Below are 21,033 nucleotides of genomic sequence, written 5' to 3' on the forward strand. Positions count from 1 at the left end.
CCTCTCGTAAACCCCACAGGTGTAGAAGCTAGCAATTGCGTTTGAAGAAGCGACGCCATCTAGTGACTATCGCGCTGTCAAACAGATCACACTTAAGTGTTCCTGTGGTGCGAGGTACTGTGAACGAACTGTTGTAAATGCGTCGTGCGCAGTTCTTGGCCTATCAGGAGCAGTATATACGGATCACTTTTGGTAACGAAGAGTTTTAGACACAAATGCAATGTAGTTCACGCACGATGCGATTCGGGCTTTCTGGTGGCAACTACGCAATTTAAAATGCCATGTAGAGGATTTTAAACATTTTTTTACGACGATAAAAGTAACGCATTACGTCCTTTTTTAAAGAGTTGTGGTAGCTAAAAGCGATGCAAGATGTCGCCAACGTTTCCGTCTGGTTAGTCTATCTGTACACGGTATTTTTAGATGGCTCCAACGATCCCTTTGGACAGATGCAAGACACAAGTACAAACATCTATACAAAACAGATGTATTGTATGACTACTACATGCGCCGAGACGAGATCAAATATGGTTACACCAAGTCGGGCAAAAGATAGCCTATACAAACTACTTCAAGAGCATGGTTAAACTATCCGACACGTCGATATGATTTTATGCGACGTCCCAGAAGTCATGCAACATGTTTTGTGTGACTGCAGATAACTGCTTGCAATACACATCACAGTGACAGTGTCTAATGGCGGCATTACACCTTAAACGGGAACTACTGTGGCATATTCTCGGCCCTTGGCAAAGCACCACCTTTGTGTTGCGCTGCACGAAAACACTGTTCATGTTTTTGAGGGCCACGAGCCTCAACGAAACTTTGTAAATAGTGCAATGTACACTTCTGCACATGGCTGTATGTGCAGTTATGCGCTTACCAGCGTATGTGTGAAAACCGTAACCCAGCAACCGAGGTAGCGATGTGAGGTGAATAACAAAGCTATCATATTCCGTATTTCATTAAAGCATTTCTCTCTCTCTGCCCTAAAGGAGCCATGTGAAGTACTACTCGACGTCTATAGGCAACGCCACCCCCTTTCAAACGCGGTGGCAACAACGATCAACGTCATCCTCATCAGCAGCTTCTTGACTGTAATCTATATCTATATAATCTATATTTATAGAATCTATAGCGAACAGTACACGTACAATTCTGCTTGAGCGATACGTGCATATCAAACAGTTGTAACGGAATGAGGTGGCCGTTGATTGAATAATTCATTAGGTAATCCCGCGTAGCATTTTTTTTTTGTTTTTGTTCTTCGTCCGCCTCAAATCGTCATGCGCCCACAAACCACCAGTGAGTGCGTCGTGCAACGGTCAGCCCATGCAGACACAGACAGGCGACAACGACGGGCGCGACATGAGTGCACAGCGACACCAAACTGGGTAGCTATGGTCGCGTGTCTTACCGTCGTTGCAACTTTTTGTCAGCCGGGGAACTTTCCGGTGGGCAAGGGAAGACCACAGGGTTATTGACACGCCGGCAATTAGAAGGAACAGAGCACACACACACAAAAAAGGGGGCAGAACCCTCCCGATGAGTCGCTTTAAATAAAAAATAAAAGAGAAAGAGAAAAAAAAGAGCTACCCTGCATTCTAGTTTCTTGCAAAGATCTGCAACGCAGTCCCTGAGTACTGCATGATTGGGTGTTATTCTGGACATTGTTAAACTCGGCCGAGTTGTCGAATTCCACCATTGGTCTTTGCTGATTGGTCCAGAGCGTCGCTACGACCTTTCCGATTGGCTTAAATGCCGCTATCGTGAAATCCGACAATACGGCAGAATTCGGCAGTGCCCAGAATAACACCACTTGTCCTAGCGTAACAACCTTGGCTGCCGAGAGGAACGAGTTCGAATAATCAAAACGCTGGTCACTCAAGCCTGTGCACTGATTCAACATTTTGTTTTATTGCGGGTTTTTTTACTTTTTTCAATACTTCAGCATTTAAGTGTTTCACTCTGAATTACTGCGGTCTGACCAATCTGATTCTCGGGGACTGCGAATTAAAAAAAAGAAATATAATAAAACGTTATCAAGGACTTGGGTTTTTAGCAGCGCGAAAAATGCACAAAAGACAAGAAAGGGACGAGACAAGCTTTTGTGCATTTTTCGCGCTGCTAAAAACCCAAGTATGCCATACCAACTAGCCCAGTCAACCGCTCTATTACGTTATCAAGGAGCACGTCTTTTCGGCTGATTCATTCACTGGAGATTGAACTGACGGATTCCTTCAGCTATCTTAGTCACTATTTGAGTTTACGACGTCCTTGACCTCAACACTACTTCCGCGAACCTACCTAAACGCCATCATATAAAGTTCATATCGATACTATTGCAAGCTTTTTCGCAGTTGGTACCAGCACAACGAGTGAAAAAAATATAGATTCTGTGGAAAGCGCAGAAAATGTATAAGCTTCGTGCAGTTTTGGGAGAATATAGCATGAATTAAGCTGCGAGAAGGAATACTTCTAGGCAGTAAAGCGAACACGAGATTAAGCTAAGTTTAATAACAGTGTTTCTACCATATTCATTATCAGGGAGTCGCTTGTTCACTTGTATGCCTACCCTTATGCTTCGCATGCAGGCTCACACGGCATATTTTAGCTATAAAAGATTGCGGGTTGTGTTTCGGTATAACGACGACGCTTATAAGCACTGGCTACCTCACACGGAAATTTCACAAAGATGTGCTAGCTGATCTTACTGCTGGGCCGTCTCAATGTAAGCTAATCTTCATTGTGGGCAAAAAGAGCGAAAAAAAAACAACAACCTAGGGCACAATGCATGATTCAGCCTGAAAAGCTACAGATTAGATGGATAAACTGAATTGGTGCGTGTTGAGCGTTTAAGCAGCTAACCAGAAATCAGAATAGTAAAAAAGAACACCACTACTGCTCACTATTAAGCAACACTAACACAACGTAATATGGGTGAGGAAAAAAAAGCGGCAACACTTCCCAAAATACAGTGCAGCTCGCGATAGTGCCACTACGCAAAACAAAACTGCGGGGAACGGTAAGCCAACTACGTTAGCTTGCCGCACGTAACTAATCGGAAGAACAAGCAGCGCTATACGAAACTAGATGGGAGTTGAGTGCAGCGCAGACCATAACTTGGAAAAAGGTTCTACTAGTGGTTTACAACGTCTATACTACTCGGGCTAATTAAGGACGAAATGAATAAATAGTAGAAAATAAAAGGAACAATGCAATTCCATTGCGGTCTTTTAATATCCCCGCACCCGGCGATACATACGTGGTAATTGATCCGCGGGCAGCATGCCTTAGCAACGTAGTTTCCCTAGAATTATCCCGCTATATTCTTGAATAGAGGAAATCGGTGTTTAATTAACCTCGGAATGCTTTTTACCTTTTACCTAATCCATCCGTAATCTCATTTGGCACTGCCATTCGGTTGCAGGCATTAATCGCAGGATAAATGGCAGTAGTAAACAAGCGTACGTTGATTCTTCGTAATTCTGTTGCTACGTATACGTAAGCTGCCGACATATAAAGAAAAAGAAAACATCCGCTTGTTATAGGTACAGGCAAGATTTACGGACACAAGACACAATCAGACAGGCTGCTCGTTATAATTTTGGTTAAACGTAAAGCTATTAAAACAGGTTAGTTCGTGTTAAGTTAACACAGACGAAAGGGCGGGCACACTACTCGAACGTTTCGCGGGACGCGCATGCGTACGGGCACCGATTACGTACTTTCAAGTATTTTATTACTTCCTTATAACTAAAAGGAATATAAACGGAAGTCCTGTGCTGAATGGGCTACATAGAGTTTTAAATAACTAGTGTCATTTGTTTGTTAGCAGAAACACGACATAATCGCCTAGAAATTGAAGAATGCGCCTATTCCCGACTGCCGCACACACACTAAGGCGTCGGAACACACGCTACATGTCGTCGAAATTTTACTATTTACAGCTTTCTTATTATTTTTTTTTTGCGCCCATACGGACATTCTTTGACCATGGATGTGAAATGTCTGTCTAAACTTGTCGAGTTGGTTTTCAAATCTCAGACAAAGTCCTTTTTTTGTTCATTATTCAGCCTTTCAACAATGCTTAAGCGAGAGACGTGGCCACGGTCTGCAAAGTCACAGCGAACTGTGCGAAAATATTGAGGTGACGTCACAACCGGTCCCGTCACTTTATCGTTGCATTCTAGCAGGCAGAAGAAATTCGACTCACAAAAACACTTCGCCTTTTAAATTTTAGAACGCCTTTTCTCTTATGAAAAAACAAACAAAATAAAAACAAGACAAGGACAGACCAATGACTCGGCCGTCCTTACGTTTTACCCACCCGCATAAGATTCAGAAGTGTGGCAGCCAAATAGCAAATAAGAATTAAAAAAAAGCAATGCGGTTTGATCTAGTAGACATTCCGTAATACCGGAAAATTACCGGCCATATAATGAGGGTAGCAAATAAGAGTGCTCGTCTACGTTTGCCCCTACTCCTCCTATAGCCGCTTATTCACCGGGCTTCAACCATTCAGTCTCTCAGCACCACATTTTAAAGGAGACAATTATTGCAGTCCTCGCGTGCGCCACCATCGTTACCGCTTGCGAAATCGCGAGCGTGTGCCCGCCCCCATAGAGTTCGTCCAACACTTTCGGAGAACTGCTTCGCAAGCGGGAAAGCACTGGTTATTTCTCGAGAGTTATTCCAGTCTTATCTTCTACGTAGAAGCTTACCGAATCGTGAGAACCGCACGCGCCTTGGGGCTGTGGCAGGGAAGGAACGGGAAGAAAAAGGAAATAAGAAGACAATGTCAAATAAGCAGCAATGTCGACGTCTCTGCAGGCGTCCAATAATGGTACCCACTTCAACTTTTTTTCCTCTCCCAGAGGCATTCGCCGAGTACTTGGTATTATAGAAAAACGTTTCATGTGGTCTGGCTTACTACTTTAAAAAATCACGAACATTGAAGTACACTAAAAAAAAATATCGAGTAAAAAGGGTGCCTTCTTGTCCCACAACAGTAATCGTCATCAGGCTTGCGTGCGCTTTCTTCCTTGAAAACTCGGCGCTGGCCACTTTCATATCGAGAATGCAGTGTAACCCTGATAATGGGCATGTCGATCGTGACCGGAATGTACCGGTGTCACAGAACGAGCGCTAAAAAGAGAGCGCGCCGCCAAATCCTTGCGACAACGGGCGGTAGAAACGCCGCAAGGTAAAAAGAAAAAAAAAAAAGGAAAGCAAACATCCAAGGCTCCCGGGCGCGCGCTCTCCCCGCAGAAGCACGGCTTCGCAGACGAACCTCCTCACCCCACAGCGGCGGCCGGGCAAGCGCTAGAAATTTCCAGAACGAAGGAGGCGTGGCTACGCCGAGCTGAGTCACCCGACGCGGAGGGCTGACAAACCGTCTCGCCTCTCTCCAGCCTTCGCTGCGTATCGCGCCGACGAAAGGACGAGAAAATTCTGGAAAGTGGCGCGGAAGGTATTTAATCGAGCGGCCGAGACGAGAAAGCAGGTGGTGACGGAAGTTAACGCCAGAGCGCGTAGGAATTCCGCCGTGTAGTCGGCGAAGTTTGTGGTCCGTAGGGACGGCTCGAGCTACAGGCAAGAGCGTGGGTTTACCGCTATCGAGCGAAGACGCGGGCAACAGCTGCGTGTGTGAAGCCGACGGGTTCCGGCGAAGAAGTTGAAGTTTGAAGAGTGGCCAATTGAAGACGGGAGGTTTCCTGGAAGAGAAACTCCAGAGAGCTGCGGAACGACAACAACGCTGGACTTTGAGTGAGTGATTCTCGGAAGAGTATCATTCAGACTTTTGTTCCAAGGACTTTGGACTGAATAGGTTTTCTATCTCTTTAGTCCTTAAGTGTCTTGGTTGTTCAATGCATGTGACTGCATCGTAGTGCGTATTGTTGTCTGTGTCCGTTGTTTCAAGTGTGGTTGATTGTACTGTGTAGTACATTGTCTGTTTGGTGACGTATTGTATGTAACTATTGTGGAGTGTGCATACGTGTGTATTGTTTTTGATCTGCCGTTAATGAGAATATAATTTTGTTTGTTTATCATCTCTCGGCTCTGTCTTGTTCTTTGGGCCACAGCCGGCGTCCGCTGGCGCACCAATAAGGACCACTTCTAAATTGTCCACGCTTTCGTGGTGCGGTTCGGGGGGCCGATACTTCGGCTCTTGGAATTAGCCCGGCGATCGCCTCCCTAATAAACGGGACAGGTGTGACAATTAATCTGGCGTCCGCGACAGGACCTTTTGGTGCACAGTGTGTCCAAAGTAGTGAGAAAGAGCCTCGAGTTGTTGATAGTGCTATCGGAACGATTTTGTGTGTTCTCGTTAACGAGTGCAGGAGAGTGTTCCGATAGACTGATTTAGGCAGATACTTTTTGCACGCGGCAAGGTTTTAGTTGCGAGTTGCGAGACACAATGGATCTCGAAAAGTTAGTTGCTCTTGGTGAAAAGATGGGTCTTTCTGGCGCCGAACTACGGAAGTGGGTCACCCAGAAGGAAAAAGAAGAAAAAGAGAGAGCCAGAGAAGAAAGAGAAGCAAAGGAGCGACAGCTGAAAGAAGAAAGAGAGGCAAAAGAGCGACAGCTGAAGGAAGAACGAGAGCAGCAATTGAAGTTGGAGCTGGAGAGAGAGAGGTTGGCAGCTGAAAGGGCGAAAGAAGAAAGAGAGGAAAGGGAACGGCAGCGACAGCACGAGATAGAACTCGAGCGGCTCCGTTTGCAACAGCGAAGTGAAACTCCGGTCCAAGCTAGAGTGGAAAGCAGCGAACGAGAGGATCACGGCTTCCGCTTGAACCCAAGCAAGCTGCTCGTAGCGTTTGATGAAAGGAAGGACGACCTAGACGCGTACCTCCACCGATTTGAGACGATTGCGAAGAGCCAGAATTGGCCGGAACATCAATGGGCAACTGCTTTGAGTACTTGCTTGAGTGGTGAAGCGCTCAGTGTGTACGGTAGGCTGACGCCGACCGATGCAGCCAACTATGCAAAGGTGAAAGCTGCTTTGTTGAAGCGATTTAGATTCACTGTGGAAGGGTTCCGGGACAGATTTCGGACAGGAAAGCCAGCTGATGGTGAGACGGCTACGCAGTATGCCGCCCGACTTAGCCATTATTTCGACAGATGGATTGAACTTTCAGGGACAGCACAGGAGTACGATGAGCTTAGAGAGCTCCTAATTAGAGAACAATTTCTTACTAGTTGCCACCCAAGCCTGTCGCTGTATTTGAAAGAGAGGAGAGCTAAGTCACTTGAAGACATGCTTGAATTAGCTGATCAATTCTTGGAAGCGCAAGGTGGCACTAATTTGGCCAAAGTCAAGAAGGAATGTCCCGAGGATTCGAAGAAATCGGCTCCCGAGGAAAAGAAGCGTGCACCGGAGAAAATTCCGCGATGTTTTCTGTGTAACCGAGTGGGTCACCGTGCTAGCCACTGCCGAACTAACTTCTCGAGCACCACGGTTGTAAAATGTTTCAAATGTGGTCAGACTGGGCACAAGGCAGACGCATGTCGTAACGGAGCGAGTCAAACTCACCAGGTATCCTGTGCACAAGTGGCACCAAAAACCGTTGATGACGTCACCGATGGATTCGTAGAGTTGAAAAATGGGGAGAAAATCCCTATTGTGGGTGCTGTATTGACAAAACAACAAACGGGTGCTACGAAGGGAATGCCTGTGATGGCCGGAAAAGTGGCGGGAAGGCGTGTAGACGTTTTGAGAGACACTGGGTGCTCCACTGTAATAGTACGAAGAGACCTAGTCCGCGACGATGAACTCACGGGCCAGACCAGCCTGATTTACACCGTCGACCGTTCGGTCATGAGGCTGCCTGAGGCCAAGGTCAGGATCGAGACGCCCTTCTACAGTGGGATTGTTTCTGCCTTCTGTATGGATGATCCATTGTATGACGTAATCGTGGGGAACATCGAGGGCGCCCGTTCGCCAGACCAACCCGAACCACTGGAAGAGGACCCAGAAATCGATCTACCATCGATTGCAAACCCTCACGACCAACCAGCCACGGCCGACGAGGATGTAGTCGCAGTTGCAACCCGAGCACAGACCAAAGCCCAGTCGAAGCCATTCCAGCCCCTCCCTGCACCCAATTCCGAAGAGGACCCGAGCTTCAGCTATGCCGAGGAACAAAGCCAGGACGAGTCGTTAAAACCCTGCTTTGCGCAAATCGACAAGGACCTCAGATGCCGTAATAGTAGATGCGCGATAATGTTCAAGCAGGAAGATGGACTGCTCTACCGGTACTATACGGAGAGGAGTGGTCGGCGGATACGACAGCTCTTGGTGCCGAAGAACCACCGAGAGGCTGTTATGAAGCTAGCCCACGATGGGATAATGGCGGGGCACTTGGGGGCCGAGAAAACCAAGGACAGAATTCAGGAAGAATTCTTCTGGCCCGGTGTCACAGCCGACGTGAAACGGTTCGTGGCATCTTGTGATATCTGCCAGCGAACTGTGCCAAAAGGAAGGGTGCCACACGTGTCACTCGGCCAGTCCCCCGTCATAGACACCCCCTTTAAAAGGGTAGCTATTGATATAGTAGGCCCTATCCGACCCCCATCTGGTCAAGGAAACCGCTATATCTTGACTCTAGTCGATTGCGCCACGCGCTATCCGGAGGCAGTTGCACTACCTGGCATAGAGACCGAACGAGTCGCAGAGGCCCTCGTGGAGATGTTCTCCCGTTTTGGTGTACCGAGGGAAATCCTAAGTGATCGGGGCTCGAATTTCACGTCGGAGTTAATGAAGGAAGTGGCACGACTTCTATCGGTGCGCCAACTCCATACCACCCCTTACCACCCGATGGCTAACGGGATGGTGGAAAAATTTAATGGCACCCTGAAGACTATGCTCAAAAGAATGTGTGCGGAGAAACCAAAAAACTGGGACAGATTCCTGGGTCCGTTGCTGTTCGCGTACAGAGAGGTTCCCCAGGCAAGTCTCGGCTTTTCACCGTTCGAGCTTCTGTACGGCCGACATGTCCGGGGACCCCTGGCGATCTTAAAGGAAGTTTGGACGAACCAGGAGCTGGACGATGAGCTGAAGACAACTTACCAGTACGTATTGGATCTCCGAAATCGTCTAGAAGAGACGTGCCGCCTAGCTCACGAAGAACTCCGAAGGGCGGGAGTACGCTACGCTAAGCACTACAATCGAAGATCAAGGGATAGAGTATTCCAACCAGGAGATAAGGTTCTCATCCTGCTCCCAACAGACAAAAATAAACTCTTGCTGCATTGGAAGGGGCCCTTCGAAGTGCAGGCGAAAATTGGGGACTTCGATTACTCCATAAAGACGCCGGGCGGGCCGAAAATTTTCCATGCCAATTTGCTGAAGAAGTATGCGGAGCGGGAAACGAACCAAGATGCGCCACATCAATGCCAAGCCATCGTAGGGGTTATTGACAATGGGGATGAACAGGAACTACCAGTGCCGGAGTTCGTGCAGACAGAAGGGATTACTGACGTCAAGATCTGCCCAAGTTTGACGGACCAACAAAAGGAGGAGTTGGAGAAAACCATGAAAGCGCACTCTAAAATATTTTCGAATGTCCCGGGCAAGACAGATTGGGTGGAGTGCCACCTCGAGACAGTGACGGAGTCCCCAGTCCACGTCAAACAGTACCCGTTACCTTTTGCTACGACTAAAGACATCGAGGCCGAGGTACAGCAAATGAAAACACTGGGCATAATTGAAGTCTCGAAATCGCCCTATAATTCCCCAGTGTTGCTTGTGGACAAACCAGACAAAACCAAGCGGTTTGTAGTCGATTTCCGGCGCCTGAACAACCTCATGATAGCCGATGCAGAGCCCATGCCTAGGGCAGATGCCGTTTTTGCCAGTGCCACAAACAAAAGATACTTCTCTAAGTTAGATTTTGTTAAGGGCTACTGGCAAATCCCACTCTCCCAGCAGTCGAGACCTAAAACTGCGTTTTCGACAAAATCCGGTCTCTACCAGTTTTGCTACATGCCTTTCGGGATCAAAACGGCACCCGCCGTGTTCGCCCGGCTGATGCGACTAGTCACTGAGGGAATCCCGGGCGTTGAACATTACTACGACGACGTACTCATAACAAGCACGACCTGGGAGGAACACCTATCCACTCTCAGACAACTCTTCGCTCGAATTCAGGCTGCCGGGTTGACCGTGAGACCGAGCAAGTGTGAGTTGGGAATGAAGGAGATTGATTTCCTGGGACATCACATTGGACAAAACATGCTTGCTCCACTGGGAAAGACTCTTGACAAAATCCAAGCTGCACCCGCCCCAAAAACGAAGCGACAGGTACGCGCTTTTCTCGGGTTGACCAGCTATTACCGGGAGTTCATTCCAAATTATGCCGAGATCAGCGCCCCTCTCACAGAACTGATCAAGAAGGGTGAAAGCAACTTAGTAAAATGGACGACGACACACGAGAAAGCATTTGCGAAACTCAAGGAATGTATCTCGAACCCTCCCGTGCTCCGCCTTCCAGACTTAACCAAGGAATTCATTCTCCGCACCGACGCTTCCGACACCAGCCTTGGGGCTGTGCTCTTGCAGTCACACGAAGGGACCCTCCATCCCATAGCATACGCCAGTCGCAAACTACTTCCCCGGGAATCATCCTACAGCACCATCGAAAGAGAATGTCTAGCCCTGGTGTGGGGGATACAGAAGTTTAATACTTATCTCTACGGAGTTCCTTTCTTGGTCCAAACTGACCACCAGCCTCTCCAATACATAAAACAGGCTAAACAGCTCAACAGCAGAGTGTTGAGGTGGAGCTTGCTTCTGCAGGAGTATCAGTTCCGAGTCGAGCACATCAAGGGAAGCGAGAACGTTGGTGCCGACTATCTTAGCCGAGTTTGAATGTTTTGGAAGGGTCTGACAGTAGCGAATGCAATAGGCTGTGTTGTTATTGTGTTATCCAGTGTAGAGCGAGTCAGTGTTCTGTGCGATGATGTGATGTAAAGTGTTGTATAATTGTTGTATCGACAGAACTTTGTACGTTTGTATTGTTTGGAATGCGTGATGAAGTGTTGTAGGCATGTACCTGTGGCTATATTTCATGTGTTGTGGAATTGAACTACAATGTAAGATTGTATTGCGTGATCTATTGTGAATGTGAAGTGTTATGAGCGACTGATGGTGTTACAGTCTGTGAGAGTGTGTGGTGACTTTCGCGCTCGTTTGTGTGGTTTTGAATATTATGAGATAATATTCTTAAAGTGGGGGGCAGTGTCACAGAACGAGCGCTAAAAAGAGAGCGCGCCGCCAAATCCTTGCGACAACGGGCGGTAGAAACGCCGCAAGGTAAAAAGAAAAAAAAAAGGAAAGCAAACATCCAAGGCTCCCGGGCGCGCGCTCTCCCCGCAGAAGCACGGCTTCGCAGACGAACCTCCTCACCCCACAGCGGCGGCCGGGCAAGCGCTAGAAATTTCCAGAACGAAGGAGGCGTGGCTACGCCGAGCTGAGTCACCCGACGCGGAGGGCTGACAAACCGTCTCGCCTCTCTCCAGCCTTCGCTGCGTATCGCGCCGACGAAAGGACGAGAAAATTCTGGAAAGTGGCGCGGAAGGTATTTAATCGAGCGGCCGAGACGAGAAAGCAGGTGGTGACGGAAGTTAACGCCAGAGCGCGTAGGAATTCCGCCGTGTAGTCGGCGAAGTTTGTGGTCCGTAGGGACGGCTCGAGCTACAGGCAAGAGCGTGGGTTTACCGCTATCGAGCGAAGACGCGGGCAACAGCTGCGTGTGTGAAGCCGACGGGTTCCGGCGAAGAAGTTGAAGTTTGAAGAGTGGCCAATTGAAGACGGGAGGTTTCCTGGAAGAGAAACTCCAGAGAGCTGCGGAACGACAACAACGCTGGACTTTGAGTGAGTGATTCTCGGAAGAGTATCATTCAGACTTTTGTTCCAAGGACTTTGGACTGAATAGGTTTTCTATCTCTTTAGTCCTTAAGTGTCTTGGTTGTTCAATGCATGTGACTGCATCGTAGTGCGTATTGTTGTCTGTGTCCGTTGTTTCAAGTGTGGTTGATTGTACTGTGTAGTACATTGTCTGTTTGGTGACGTATTGTATGTAACTATTGTGGAGTGTGCATACGTGTGTATTGTTTTTGATCTGCCGTTAATGAGAATATAATTTTGTTTGTTTATCATCTCTCGGCTCTGTCTTGTTCTTTGGGCCACAGCCGGCGTCCGCTGGCGCACCAATAAGGACCACTTCTAAATTGTCCACGCTTTCGTGGTGCGGTTCGGGGGGCCGATACTTCGGCTCTTGGAATTAGCCCGGCGATCGCCTCCCTAATAAACGGGACAGGTGTGACAACCGGGCGCGGGGCGATAGCGCAAGAATGGAACGCAATATAGATGACGATTATTGTTGTGTGACAAAAAGACACCCTTCTTACTCGCTCTTTTTTTTAGAGTGTAAGCCATGAACCAAATGTTGCAATGAGAAAAAAAAAATCGACCTTTCGAGATACGTAAAGCCTAATAATAACCTCTACAAGACGTCTTTCTTGATCAAGACGTATAGCTGTCGAAATTCAAAATAACAAAAAAAGAAAAAATGAATTGCAAGGTTGCGAAAACTAACGAGGCCAGCGAAAGTATAAAAGGCAAATTGTGCAAGCGCGAAACCAAGGGCTGGCTGAGCATGACAAGCGCACGCCTACGACATATCTTTTTTTTTTTTTGTCCGAAAACCACGATATCAACATGAAAAACGCCGTAACTGTATACGACTCCGTAAATTTCGGCCATATGGCGTTCTTTAACGTCCACTGAAATCGCACGGTACGCGGGCCTCTAACACTTAGCCTCCATTACAATGTGACCGCCGCCACCGGGATCGAACCCGCGACCAATCAGCAGCCGCGCAACATAACCACTGCTCGTACTCGTCTACGCACTGAACAGTTCAGCAAGTATTCAGTCGCAACTATAAAGCTTTGTGCTCGTACCACGTCAGTTCCACAACTATACGCTGTGGTTCCGAAAAAAAGAAAAAGAAAGGTTCGGATACCACCGCACCTATCTGGTTCTGTACTGGAGCGATGGAGGGCTTGCGGTCTGTGTTCGCGTGGAAGAGCAGGCCACGGTCTTCGTCGTCGGCGTTCTCCTCTTCCTCGTCCGCCACGACTTCCTCTTGGATGCGCTCCTCCGTCAGGGCATCCAGCATGCCTTCGTCGAAGGACCTGCCGGAGAGGCGCGACTCACTTTTGGGGGTTCAAAAGAAAAGCACGCTATACACGCTGTCAACTCCTTAACGCTGAAAGAAAGAATAAGACAAAAAAGGTATAACTTCGGACCCTAGGGCGAGAAGTTCGCCGTCGACCAAGAGAGGTCCGCACCCGAGCTTCTTTCAATGGTGCGCTCTGTTCTGGCCGCGCCTCACCAGGGGACTTGGAGAGATGCATCTCGAAAGGCGTCGACGTGCACCTACGGGGTAAACCTACCAGCACCAGCCTTCCGTTGCGGAAGACGACCAAGTTTCTGAGAGACAATGGACTTTGTGTCGTGCCGTCAGATAAGGAGCGTGGTTTCGCGTTTCTTCCTAATTGCTTGTACCTAGAAAAGGCGGTCACAGCTATTGGCTCTGTTTTCAAATGTTGTACCGACATTCGTCTAGATAGAGTAAAAACGCAAGCCAAGGAAATGTGTCGTAAACTAGAGTTGAAACAGTTAGCACAGCATATTAGCAAAAGTGACAAAAATAAGATCAGCATGTTTTTTTCTGCCCAAACACATAAAGTCGTAAAGTGGAACGTGGTAAAAGCAACTCGCCTTGTTTATTCAGACCCATCTAAAGTGTCTAAAGATTGATGACCCATTAGTGATCAAAAACTCGCAGGCATTGATAGAATTTTTCAAACAGTCAAATCAATCTAATGTTTTCGGTTTTTCAATTGACATAAAGGACCTATACTACACAGTGCCTCACGATGAGGTATTAGAATGTATAAGGGATAACTTAGAAGTCTTCGGGAAATTGAACTTCCAATTAAAAACTGGCATCAGTGCGCGAGATTTTCTTGACCTGGTTTTGCTGTACCTTACTTCTACTTTCATTCAATGGAATGATTGCATTTATCTGCTGAAAAAAGGTGTTTCAATCGGCTCATGCATAGCACCTCTACTCAGTGATCCACTATTCAATGGGGTCTTCAATGGGGTCTTTAAGGTAATAAAATGAAATGAAATGTAATTGGCAAAATGGGCAATAAACGGCAGAAAAATTTAGAGGGCTCACATGCCGTGAAAGTATTCAGATACGTGGATGATTTCTTGGTTCTTCTAAATTGTAACCCTTCTATGTTCCACTGGATTGCGGCTCAAACGATAGGTATGTTTGAAGATTAGACCTCTTGTGTTAACACATGAAATGCCCGAGAATGACAAGTTATGCTTTTTGGATTTAGGACTGTTTTTTCGCTCACAGCACATATGTTGGTGTTATGAACCACGTGCGCAGAAACCTTTACTTTTTTTCTTCTGCTCACAGCAAGTTAGTTAAGTGAGGCATAGCACGAACCTGTCTTGAGAATGCCTTAAATAGGTCGTGCGTCCGCAACATCTCTGCGAGCTTCAAAGCCCAAGTTTCCCGGCTTAAGGCTTTGGGTTTCCCTGAGGCGTTTATCGCTTCCGTTGCTGAGACTATCCTGTGGACCAATAACGCTGAGCAGAGGCAGCGACAGGATCTGAGAAACACGGATACAGAGCGCGAAAGGATAGCCGTGATTCCATACAAACACCAGATATCACACAGGCTCAAGAAAATCGGAAAACGAGTTGGAGTTCGTGTCCTGTTCTCTGCACCATTCAAATTAATCAGCCTCACCAAATCTACAAACCCCCTGAAAATGCAGTCATCAACGGAATGCAGAGTTCAACATAGAAACAGGTATGCGGCCTGCTCCCGGGAAGTTATCTATAGGAGCCCGATTTCATGCGGCGCTTGTTATGTCGGAACGACCGGAAGGCGTCTGAAGATCGGCTGAGAGAACACGCTAACAATGTTAGAAACGGGAAAGATGGTTTTCTTGCTCAGCACTGCACTGAGTGCAATTGTGTTCCCCTTTTCAAGGACACAACGACGCTGTACAAGCACAAGGATGATCGCACCCAAGTCATCGTCGAGGCCGCGCAGATGGCACGCAAACAGGTGTCTTGCGTTAGCAAGCCCTCCGTGTCTTTGTCCGAGAAGGAACTAAGGTTCCTCGAAGGTTTTGGTGCGCGCAAGTAGTTATATTACCTTTACTTTTCTGTTTCGTTTCCTTATAGACGTTTCCTTGCCTTTTACTGTGCTTTTGTTTTTTTCCCTCCTTTGTGTTTTGCTCTTTGTGCCATATGGCTTTTGTCACATGGTTTACTGTCTCCTCTATATATTTTCGCGCTATCAGTTGGAACTTATCGCTCGTGTCCTTCTTGTCTCAGTGTCGTCATTCTGGTTCTGGCGCTATAACTATCGCCTCCGACGAATCTTGCTTTCAGCGAGCGGGGTGAAACGTGTTTGTCATCTCGCCGCTCGCGCCGACCACCCAAGCTTTGTCGAACGGCGGTCGCGGCCTAGGCGCCTCCGAGGGGGCCACACCTGGACATCTGGTACTGATTTGAGCGTCGGCGGCTCATCAGTCAGAGACGCACAGCGTGGTAGTCCGTAATCGGCGGAAGCTCGGCGTTGTGGCTTTTAACAGGGCACTAAAAGACGATAGTTATAGCACGAGACCAAAACGACGACATAGAGACAAGAAGGAGACGAAAGACACGAGCGCTAACTTACAACTCTTGTACGTGTCCTTCTTGTCTCTGTGTCGTCGTTTTGGTCTCGTGCGCTAACTTCCAACTCTTGTAAGAGTTGGAAGTTAGCGCTCGTGTCTTTCGTGTCCTTCTTGTCTCTGTGTCATCGTTTTGGTCTCGTGCTATAACTATCGTCATGCCATACCAACTAGCCCAACCTGCCACACTAAAAGACCCCACGTGTCGCATTTCTGCGCGGACCCGAAGGACAGCGGCGCTCGGTAGAGTATTTTCAGCCACGCAGCGCCCAGCACATGGAAACAGCAGGGCGTCTTGGCGCTGCTCCTATCTCCCCAAAATGAGGCGGCTGCCTTTCTTCCGTTTTGGCGGCCGGGGCAAAAGGGTGGCCCGCCAAACGCAACACTGCTCACGGAAGGTCTACTTGAGTACTGCAACGCTACGGCCACTCCACCACCACCATATATATATATATATATATATATATATATATATATATATATATATATAATGAGATATAACAGACAGTAATGCCAAGGAATGTACACGGAGAAGTTATTAGAACCAATGGAATGTAAATAAGAAGAAAGAAAAGTGGATGAAAAAATAACCAGCCGTTTTTTTCATCCACTTTTCTTTCTTCTTATTTACATTCCATTGGTTCTAATAACTTCTCCGTGTACATTTCTTGGCATTACTGTCTGTTATATCTCATTAATATTGTGTTAAAACACGGAAAAACGAGCCTCTAGGTATACACTTCTTTCCCTTTATATATATATATATATATATATATATATATATATATATATATATATATATATATATATATATATATATATATATATATATATATATATATATATATATAGTTCTGAATTCGCGCCTATAAACACCCTTCAAAGATACACGTTACCTCGAGATCGATAAAATTTTTTCAGAGAGTCTTGGGAGGCGCAACTGACCCGAAAAGAGAGTTGATGTGAATATTTAAAGAGAGTTATACATGTGACAAGTCAGAACTCACCATAAGGAGTAACAGGGTACTCTTTCATTGCTATTACTAAAATTGTTTGATTCTGTGTTCTTATATCGGCAATGTATAATATGTTATTTGTGTACCATGTTGTAATTCCGGCTTTTTCTTTTGTTTTCCATCATTATGACTTTGTGCAAATATTCCATTTCATATGCCCTCCCTGCCATAATCTCTGATGAGATTGGCAGTATTGCTAAATAAATAAATAAATAAATAAATAAATAAATAAATAAATAAATACTGTTCGCGTGAAACCGACAGAAACATGTCCAATCGGCATCCCGTGTCTGTTGGAATCGTGCAAATACCGCTGGATCGGGTTGAGGGACGCTGAGCGTGTCGAGTTGTAAACACATGTCGGACATGTGAGCACGGCTGAGCGTGTAATAATAATAATATGTTCGGTTTTACGTCCCAAAGCCGTGATGTCATTATGAGAGACGCATGGCTGAGTATGCCGAGTAAGGCTTAGCCAACACGCTTCGCTCGCGCAGGATTAAGCAGAGCACGCTTGAGGTGGTGCACGTATGCGAAGCGACAAGATGCGTGCGTGGTCAGTGCGAGTGCAATCGTAGCTATTGGACTATGTAGCCACCAGGGTTTGTACACGAATGTGAACTATGAAAAAAAAACAAGAATAATAACAACGAAAATGCCATATTTACAAAAAAAGAAAGAAAGAGCAAAAAATAGAAACGTACTTTGAACAAAATTTGCCACACATACTCTCTCTTGTATCTTTTTAAACCCGCAATCTGGCTTAGGCGGGTAAAGAACGTGGCATGAATCTGCCAGGAACCACTGAATGCTTAGGTAGGCACAAACGTGGCATGAATCTGCCAGAATCACCGAATGCTTAAGCAGGTACAGAACGTGGCATATGAGTCTGCCAGGGATCACTGAATGCTTAAGGAGAGGTAGAGAACGTAGCATGAATCTACCAGGAATCACTGAATGGTTAGGCAGGTACAGAATGTGGCATAAATCTGCCAGGAATCCCTGAATGCTTAAGGAGAGGTACAGAACATAGCATGAATCTGCCACGAATCACTGAATTCTTCAACGAGCACTCAGTGACTTCCCGGCTAGTTCACTATGCTTTCTAGACCTAATGACGAGTCGCGACGAGATCTGGGCGCATCTGTACAGGGTACAGGAACTCGCGCTTGTACAATAACGCTTTGCACACGACCAAGTCGATATGAAAACTGTCGAATCGGCTTTATGCCATTCAAACTGCTGGTGCGAGCCACGGACGCATGTGTTCGTGCAAGCTCTTTCGGATATATGTAAAGTCCTCGATAAATTGCATCTTTCACACAGTGCCTTCAAAAGCCACTATATGCGAAGGATATATTTTGTAGCATCGAGACTATACAGTCTTCAAGAGCTCATGCATGCGCATCGAATATCATTTGGCGAGCCTAACTTGCTTTGCTAGTGAGCCTACTAAGTTGCTAGGTGCCTGCTCACTAAGCCGATTAACAGCATAGAATCAGTCGCACCTTCTTCGAGTGAGAAAAGTGCGCCTTAGAAGCGAGGATGGAAGGCGGGAACGAGTTGAGGTTTGAGAATGGTTTCCCTATAAGCGTTGAATACGTTGGTAGTTTAGTTTTTTTTTTCTGGATGAAAGTCGTATACTTTGAGCACGCATAAAGGTGTCTAGTAAGAGGACGACGCGGACGAAGTATGATGTCGAAAGGAGACTTCGCGTGGCATCTTGTCGGCAGGCAGCGTCACTCATAAAAACATCCTCTTTGCAGTCAAACCTTTTTTTTCTGTGTAGTTTTTTTTTCAAAAGTGCGAACAACCCCTCCTCTGACAGGCTCGGCCTTTTCGCGTGTTAAACGACGCCCGTTTGCTCATGAGTGAATTCAACTACGGTTCGAGGTAAACACACGCCGTTCCACTGTGGTTCTACTGTGGTTCCACAGAAGAGCGGTACCGCCACGTCGAACAAACCATTCCTGGCTAGTTGCGTGCAGCACGTCGCTTACTTGGTTCTCGCCGTCGCATGCCACTGAGATCGCTTGGAGCCCAATGTATGCGCGCGTTCGTGCTTTCTTCGCGCATGCTTCACTCGGGATCGTGCTCGGGTGCGGCGAGTAGCCTGTTTGTTACCACAAGGAAGAATTTTGCGAGCAACGCGCGCAAGCGCCCTCGCACGGCGCAGCGGCGAACTTGCAAACGGCAAGCATGACGTGCTTGTACCGCAGTCACCGTTGACGCGCTTGTACCGCAGTCCGGAAGTTTCGTCCACCTGGGGTTCTTTAACGTGCACCCAAATCTGAGCACACGGGCCTACACCATTTCCGCCTCTATCGGAAATGCAGCCGCCGCAGCCGGGATTCGAACCCGCGACCTGCGGGTCAGCAGCCGAGTACCTTAGCCACTAGACCACCGCGACGGGGCTACTTTTATGTATGCGTGCATACACATGTATACATGTGTTTGCATGTATACCTTTTGCATACACTTGTAAAACTGAATAATGTCGGTGGGTAGCTCAACTACCCCCCCCCCCCCCTCGTTTTTTCAGGGCTATACGCCAATGGCTGTGAGTATAACTGGTCAAAGCACAACCCAACGTGACCTGCAGCAAAAGAAGTTGTTGATTACTGTGACTGATTCAAGTTTTCTAAAAATGTGTTTTTTTAGACAAGGTCATTAAAGATATTTAAACCTTCAAGAGGTCCCGACGCCTTCGTGACTCACACGACCATAGAAAACCTGAAACGCACACAATATATTCAAGGAGTGGTGGCAGGCAGATTGTATAGTGTCCTTCTATTACGTTGTTCGGACATTCGGTCATTTGGCAATGCGGAACATTCTACGCGATGTTATTGCTTAACATCGCTATGCATGAAAATTTGACAGCAGTATTCGAATCTCATGCGCACAGCAATATGGTGTCGCATATTGGTGGTGTCGCACGTAATGTCGCGTATGCAATATTCCGTGTATCTGTTCTAATTGTATAGTTATTTGCTTCACACGCGGCAACACGACACATAAAAGAAATGTACTCAAACCCCGAATGAGCTGTCTCAAGTTCGGTGGACGACACGCGCAAACATTAAATGACCTTCTGCGATTACGATTCGATGAACATCTCGGGTGTATTCGTGTATTTACAACGCGCACTGCAAAAGACCACGCAGGGAAGGCGTTAACACGAGTGCTGAATGCTTGAGTATAGGCGCCTAAAGGCTGCTAGTTTGCCGCATGACAAAGCCCTCGTCCACCAGCGGTAAGATCAAACCGTTTTTTTTCCCTCTTTAATTATGTATGCAAGGAGAGGATGTTGGCACTGCCTGGCGCTAGATACCCCTCTTCTCTTGCATAATAGTTCTCAGAGAACGAACTAAAATATACAAATGTTGGCACTGCCTATCGCTAGATACCCCTCTTCTCTTGCATAATAGTTGTCAGAGAACGAACTAAATATATACAAATGTTGGCACTGCCTATCGCTAGATACCCCTCTTCTCTAGCATATTAGTTGTCAGAGAATGGACAAAAAATATACAAAGGCGTAAGTGCAACACTAACTCCACCAGTTCCAGTTGTGTTCACTACGTAAACGTGTCCACTGGACACAAATAGCTGACGCCGATAACTGTTCTCGTTTTTCAAAAATTCTCTTGGCAAGGTTATAACAGCCAAGACGGACGACGCGTAGATAAGCTTTAACGCATCACGGGCAAAATTCTTACGGATACCTTGACATTCGCCCAGTGGTCCCAACTACATCTGAGTTTTCGGCCGAGCGGCTACTTTCCCCATATAGTATGCATAGTTGATGGTCGGTGCCATGGAGAATAAAATTTGTATAGACTGACTTGAGCTATACGTAAAAAAAAAACGAACGAAAAAAAACTAGAGTTCCCCATATAGTACGCATAGTTGATGGTCGGTGCCATGGAGAGTAAAATTTGTATAGACTGACTTGAGCTATACGTAAAAAAAAAACGAACGAAAAAAAACTAGAGTTCCCCATATAGTACGCATAGTTGATGGTCGGTGCCATGGAGAGTAAAATTTGTATAGACTGACTTGAGCTATACGTAAAAAAACTAACGAAAAAAAAAACTAGACGCCTTTAGGGTGTAGGAATTGTCTAGAGTGCTGGCGTGAGAGAGTGAGTAGAGGAAGCAAGTGACAACAACAGCAACCACAACGAAAATGCCTTGAGATTTGCGACGTGAATCGGAAGCACGACTGAGTA

The 21,033-nt window shown here is 46.7% G+C and overlaps 1 protein-coding gene across 6 annotated transcripts in view; it reads right to left on the minus strand.

Annotated features, from left to right (window-relative positions):
* Positions 1 to 21,033, minus strand: part of LOC119176890 (uncharacterized) — a 326,865-nt gene that overhangs the window by 16,816 nt on the left and 289,016 nt on the right. For 2 of the 6 annotated variants that reach the window (XM_075889209.1, XM_075889208.1), the window contains 3 exons: positions 13,040 to 13,203; positions 4,725 to 4,754; positions 1,418 to 1,447 (listed from right to left, as the gene is read on the minus strand). In XM_075889209.1, coding sequence (XP_075745324.1) covers positions 1,418 to 1,447; positions 4,725 to 4,754; positions 13,040 to 13,203 — 224 coding nt within the window. The remainder of the gene's footprint in view (positions 1 to 1,417; positions 1,448 to 4,724; positions 4,755 to 13,039; positions 13,204 to 21,033) is intronic. The other 4 variants (XM_037428235.2, XM_075889210.1, XM_037428242.2 and 1 more) reach the window with 2 other exon arrangements.

The sequence above is a fragment of the Rhipicephalus microplus genome, chromosome 3 (assembly GCF_043290135.1).
Source record: "Rhipicephalus microplus isolate Deutch F79 chromosome 3, USDA_Rmic, whole genome shotgun sequence".
Classification (NCBI taxonomy): Eukaryota; Metazoa; Arthropoda; class Arachnida; order Ixodida; family Ixodidae; genus Rhipicephalus; species Rhipicephalus microplus.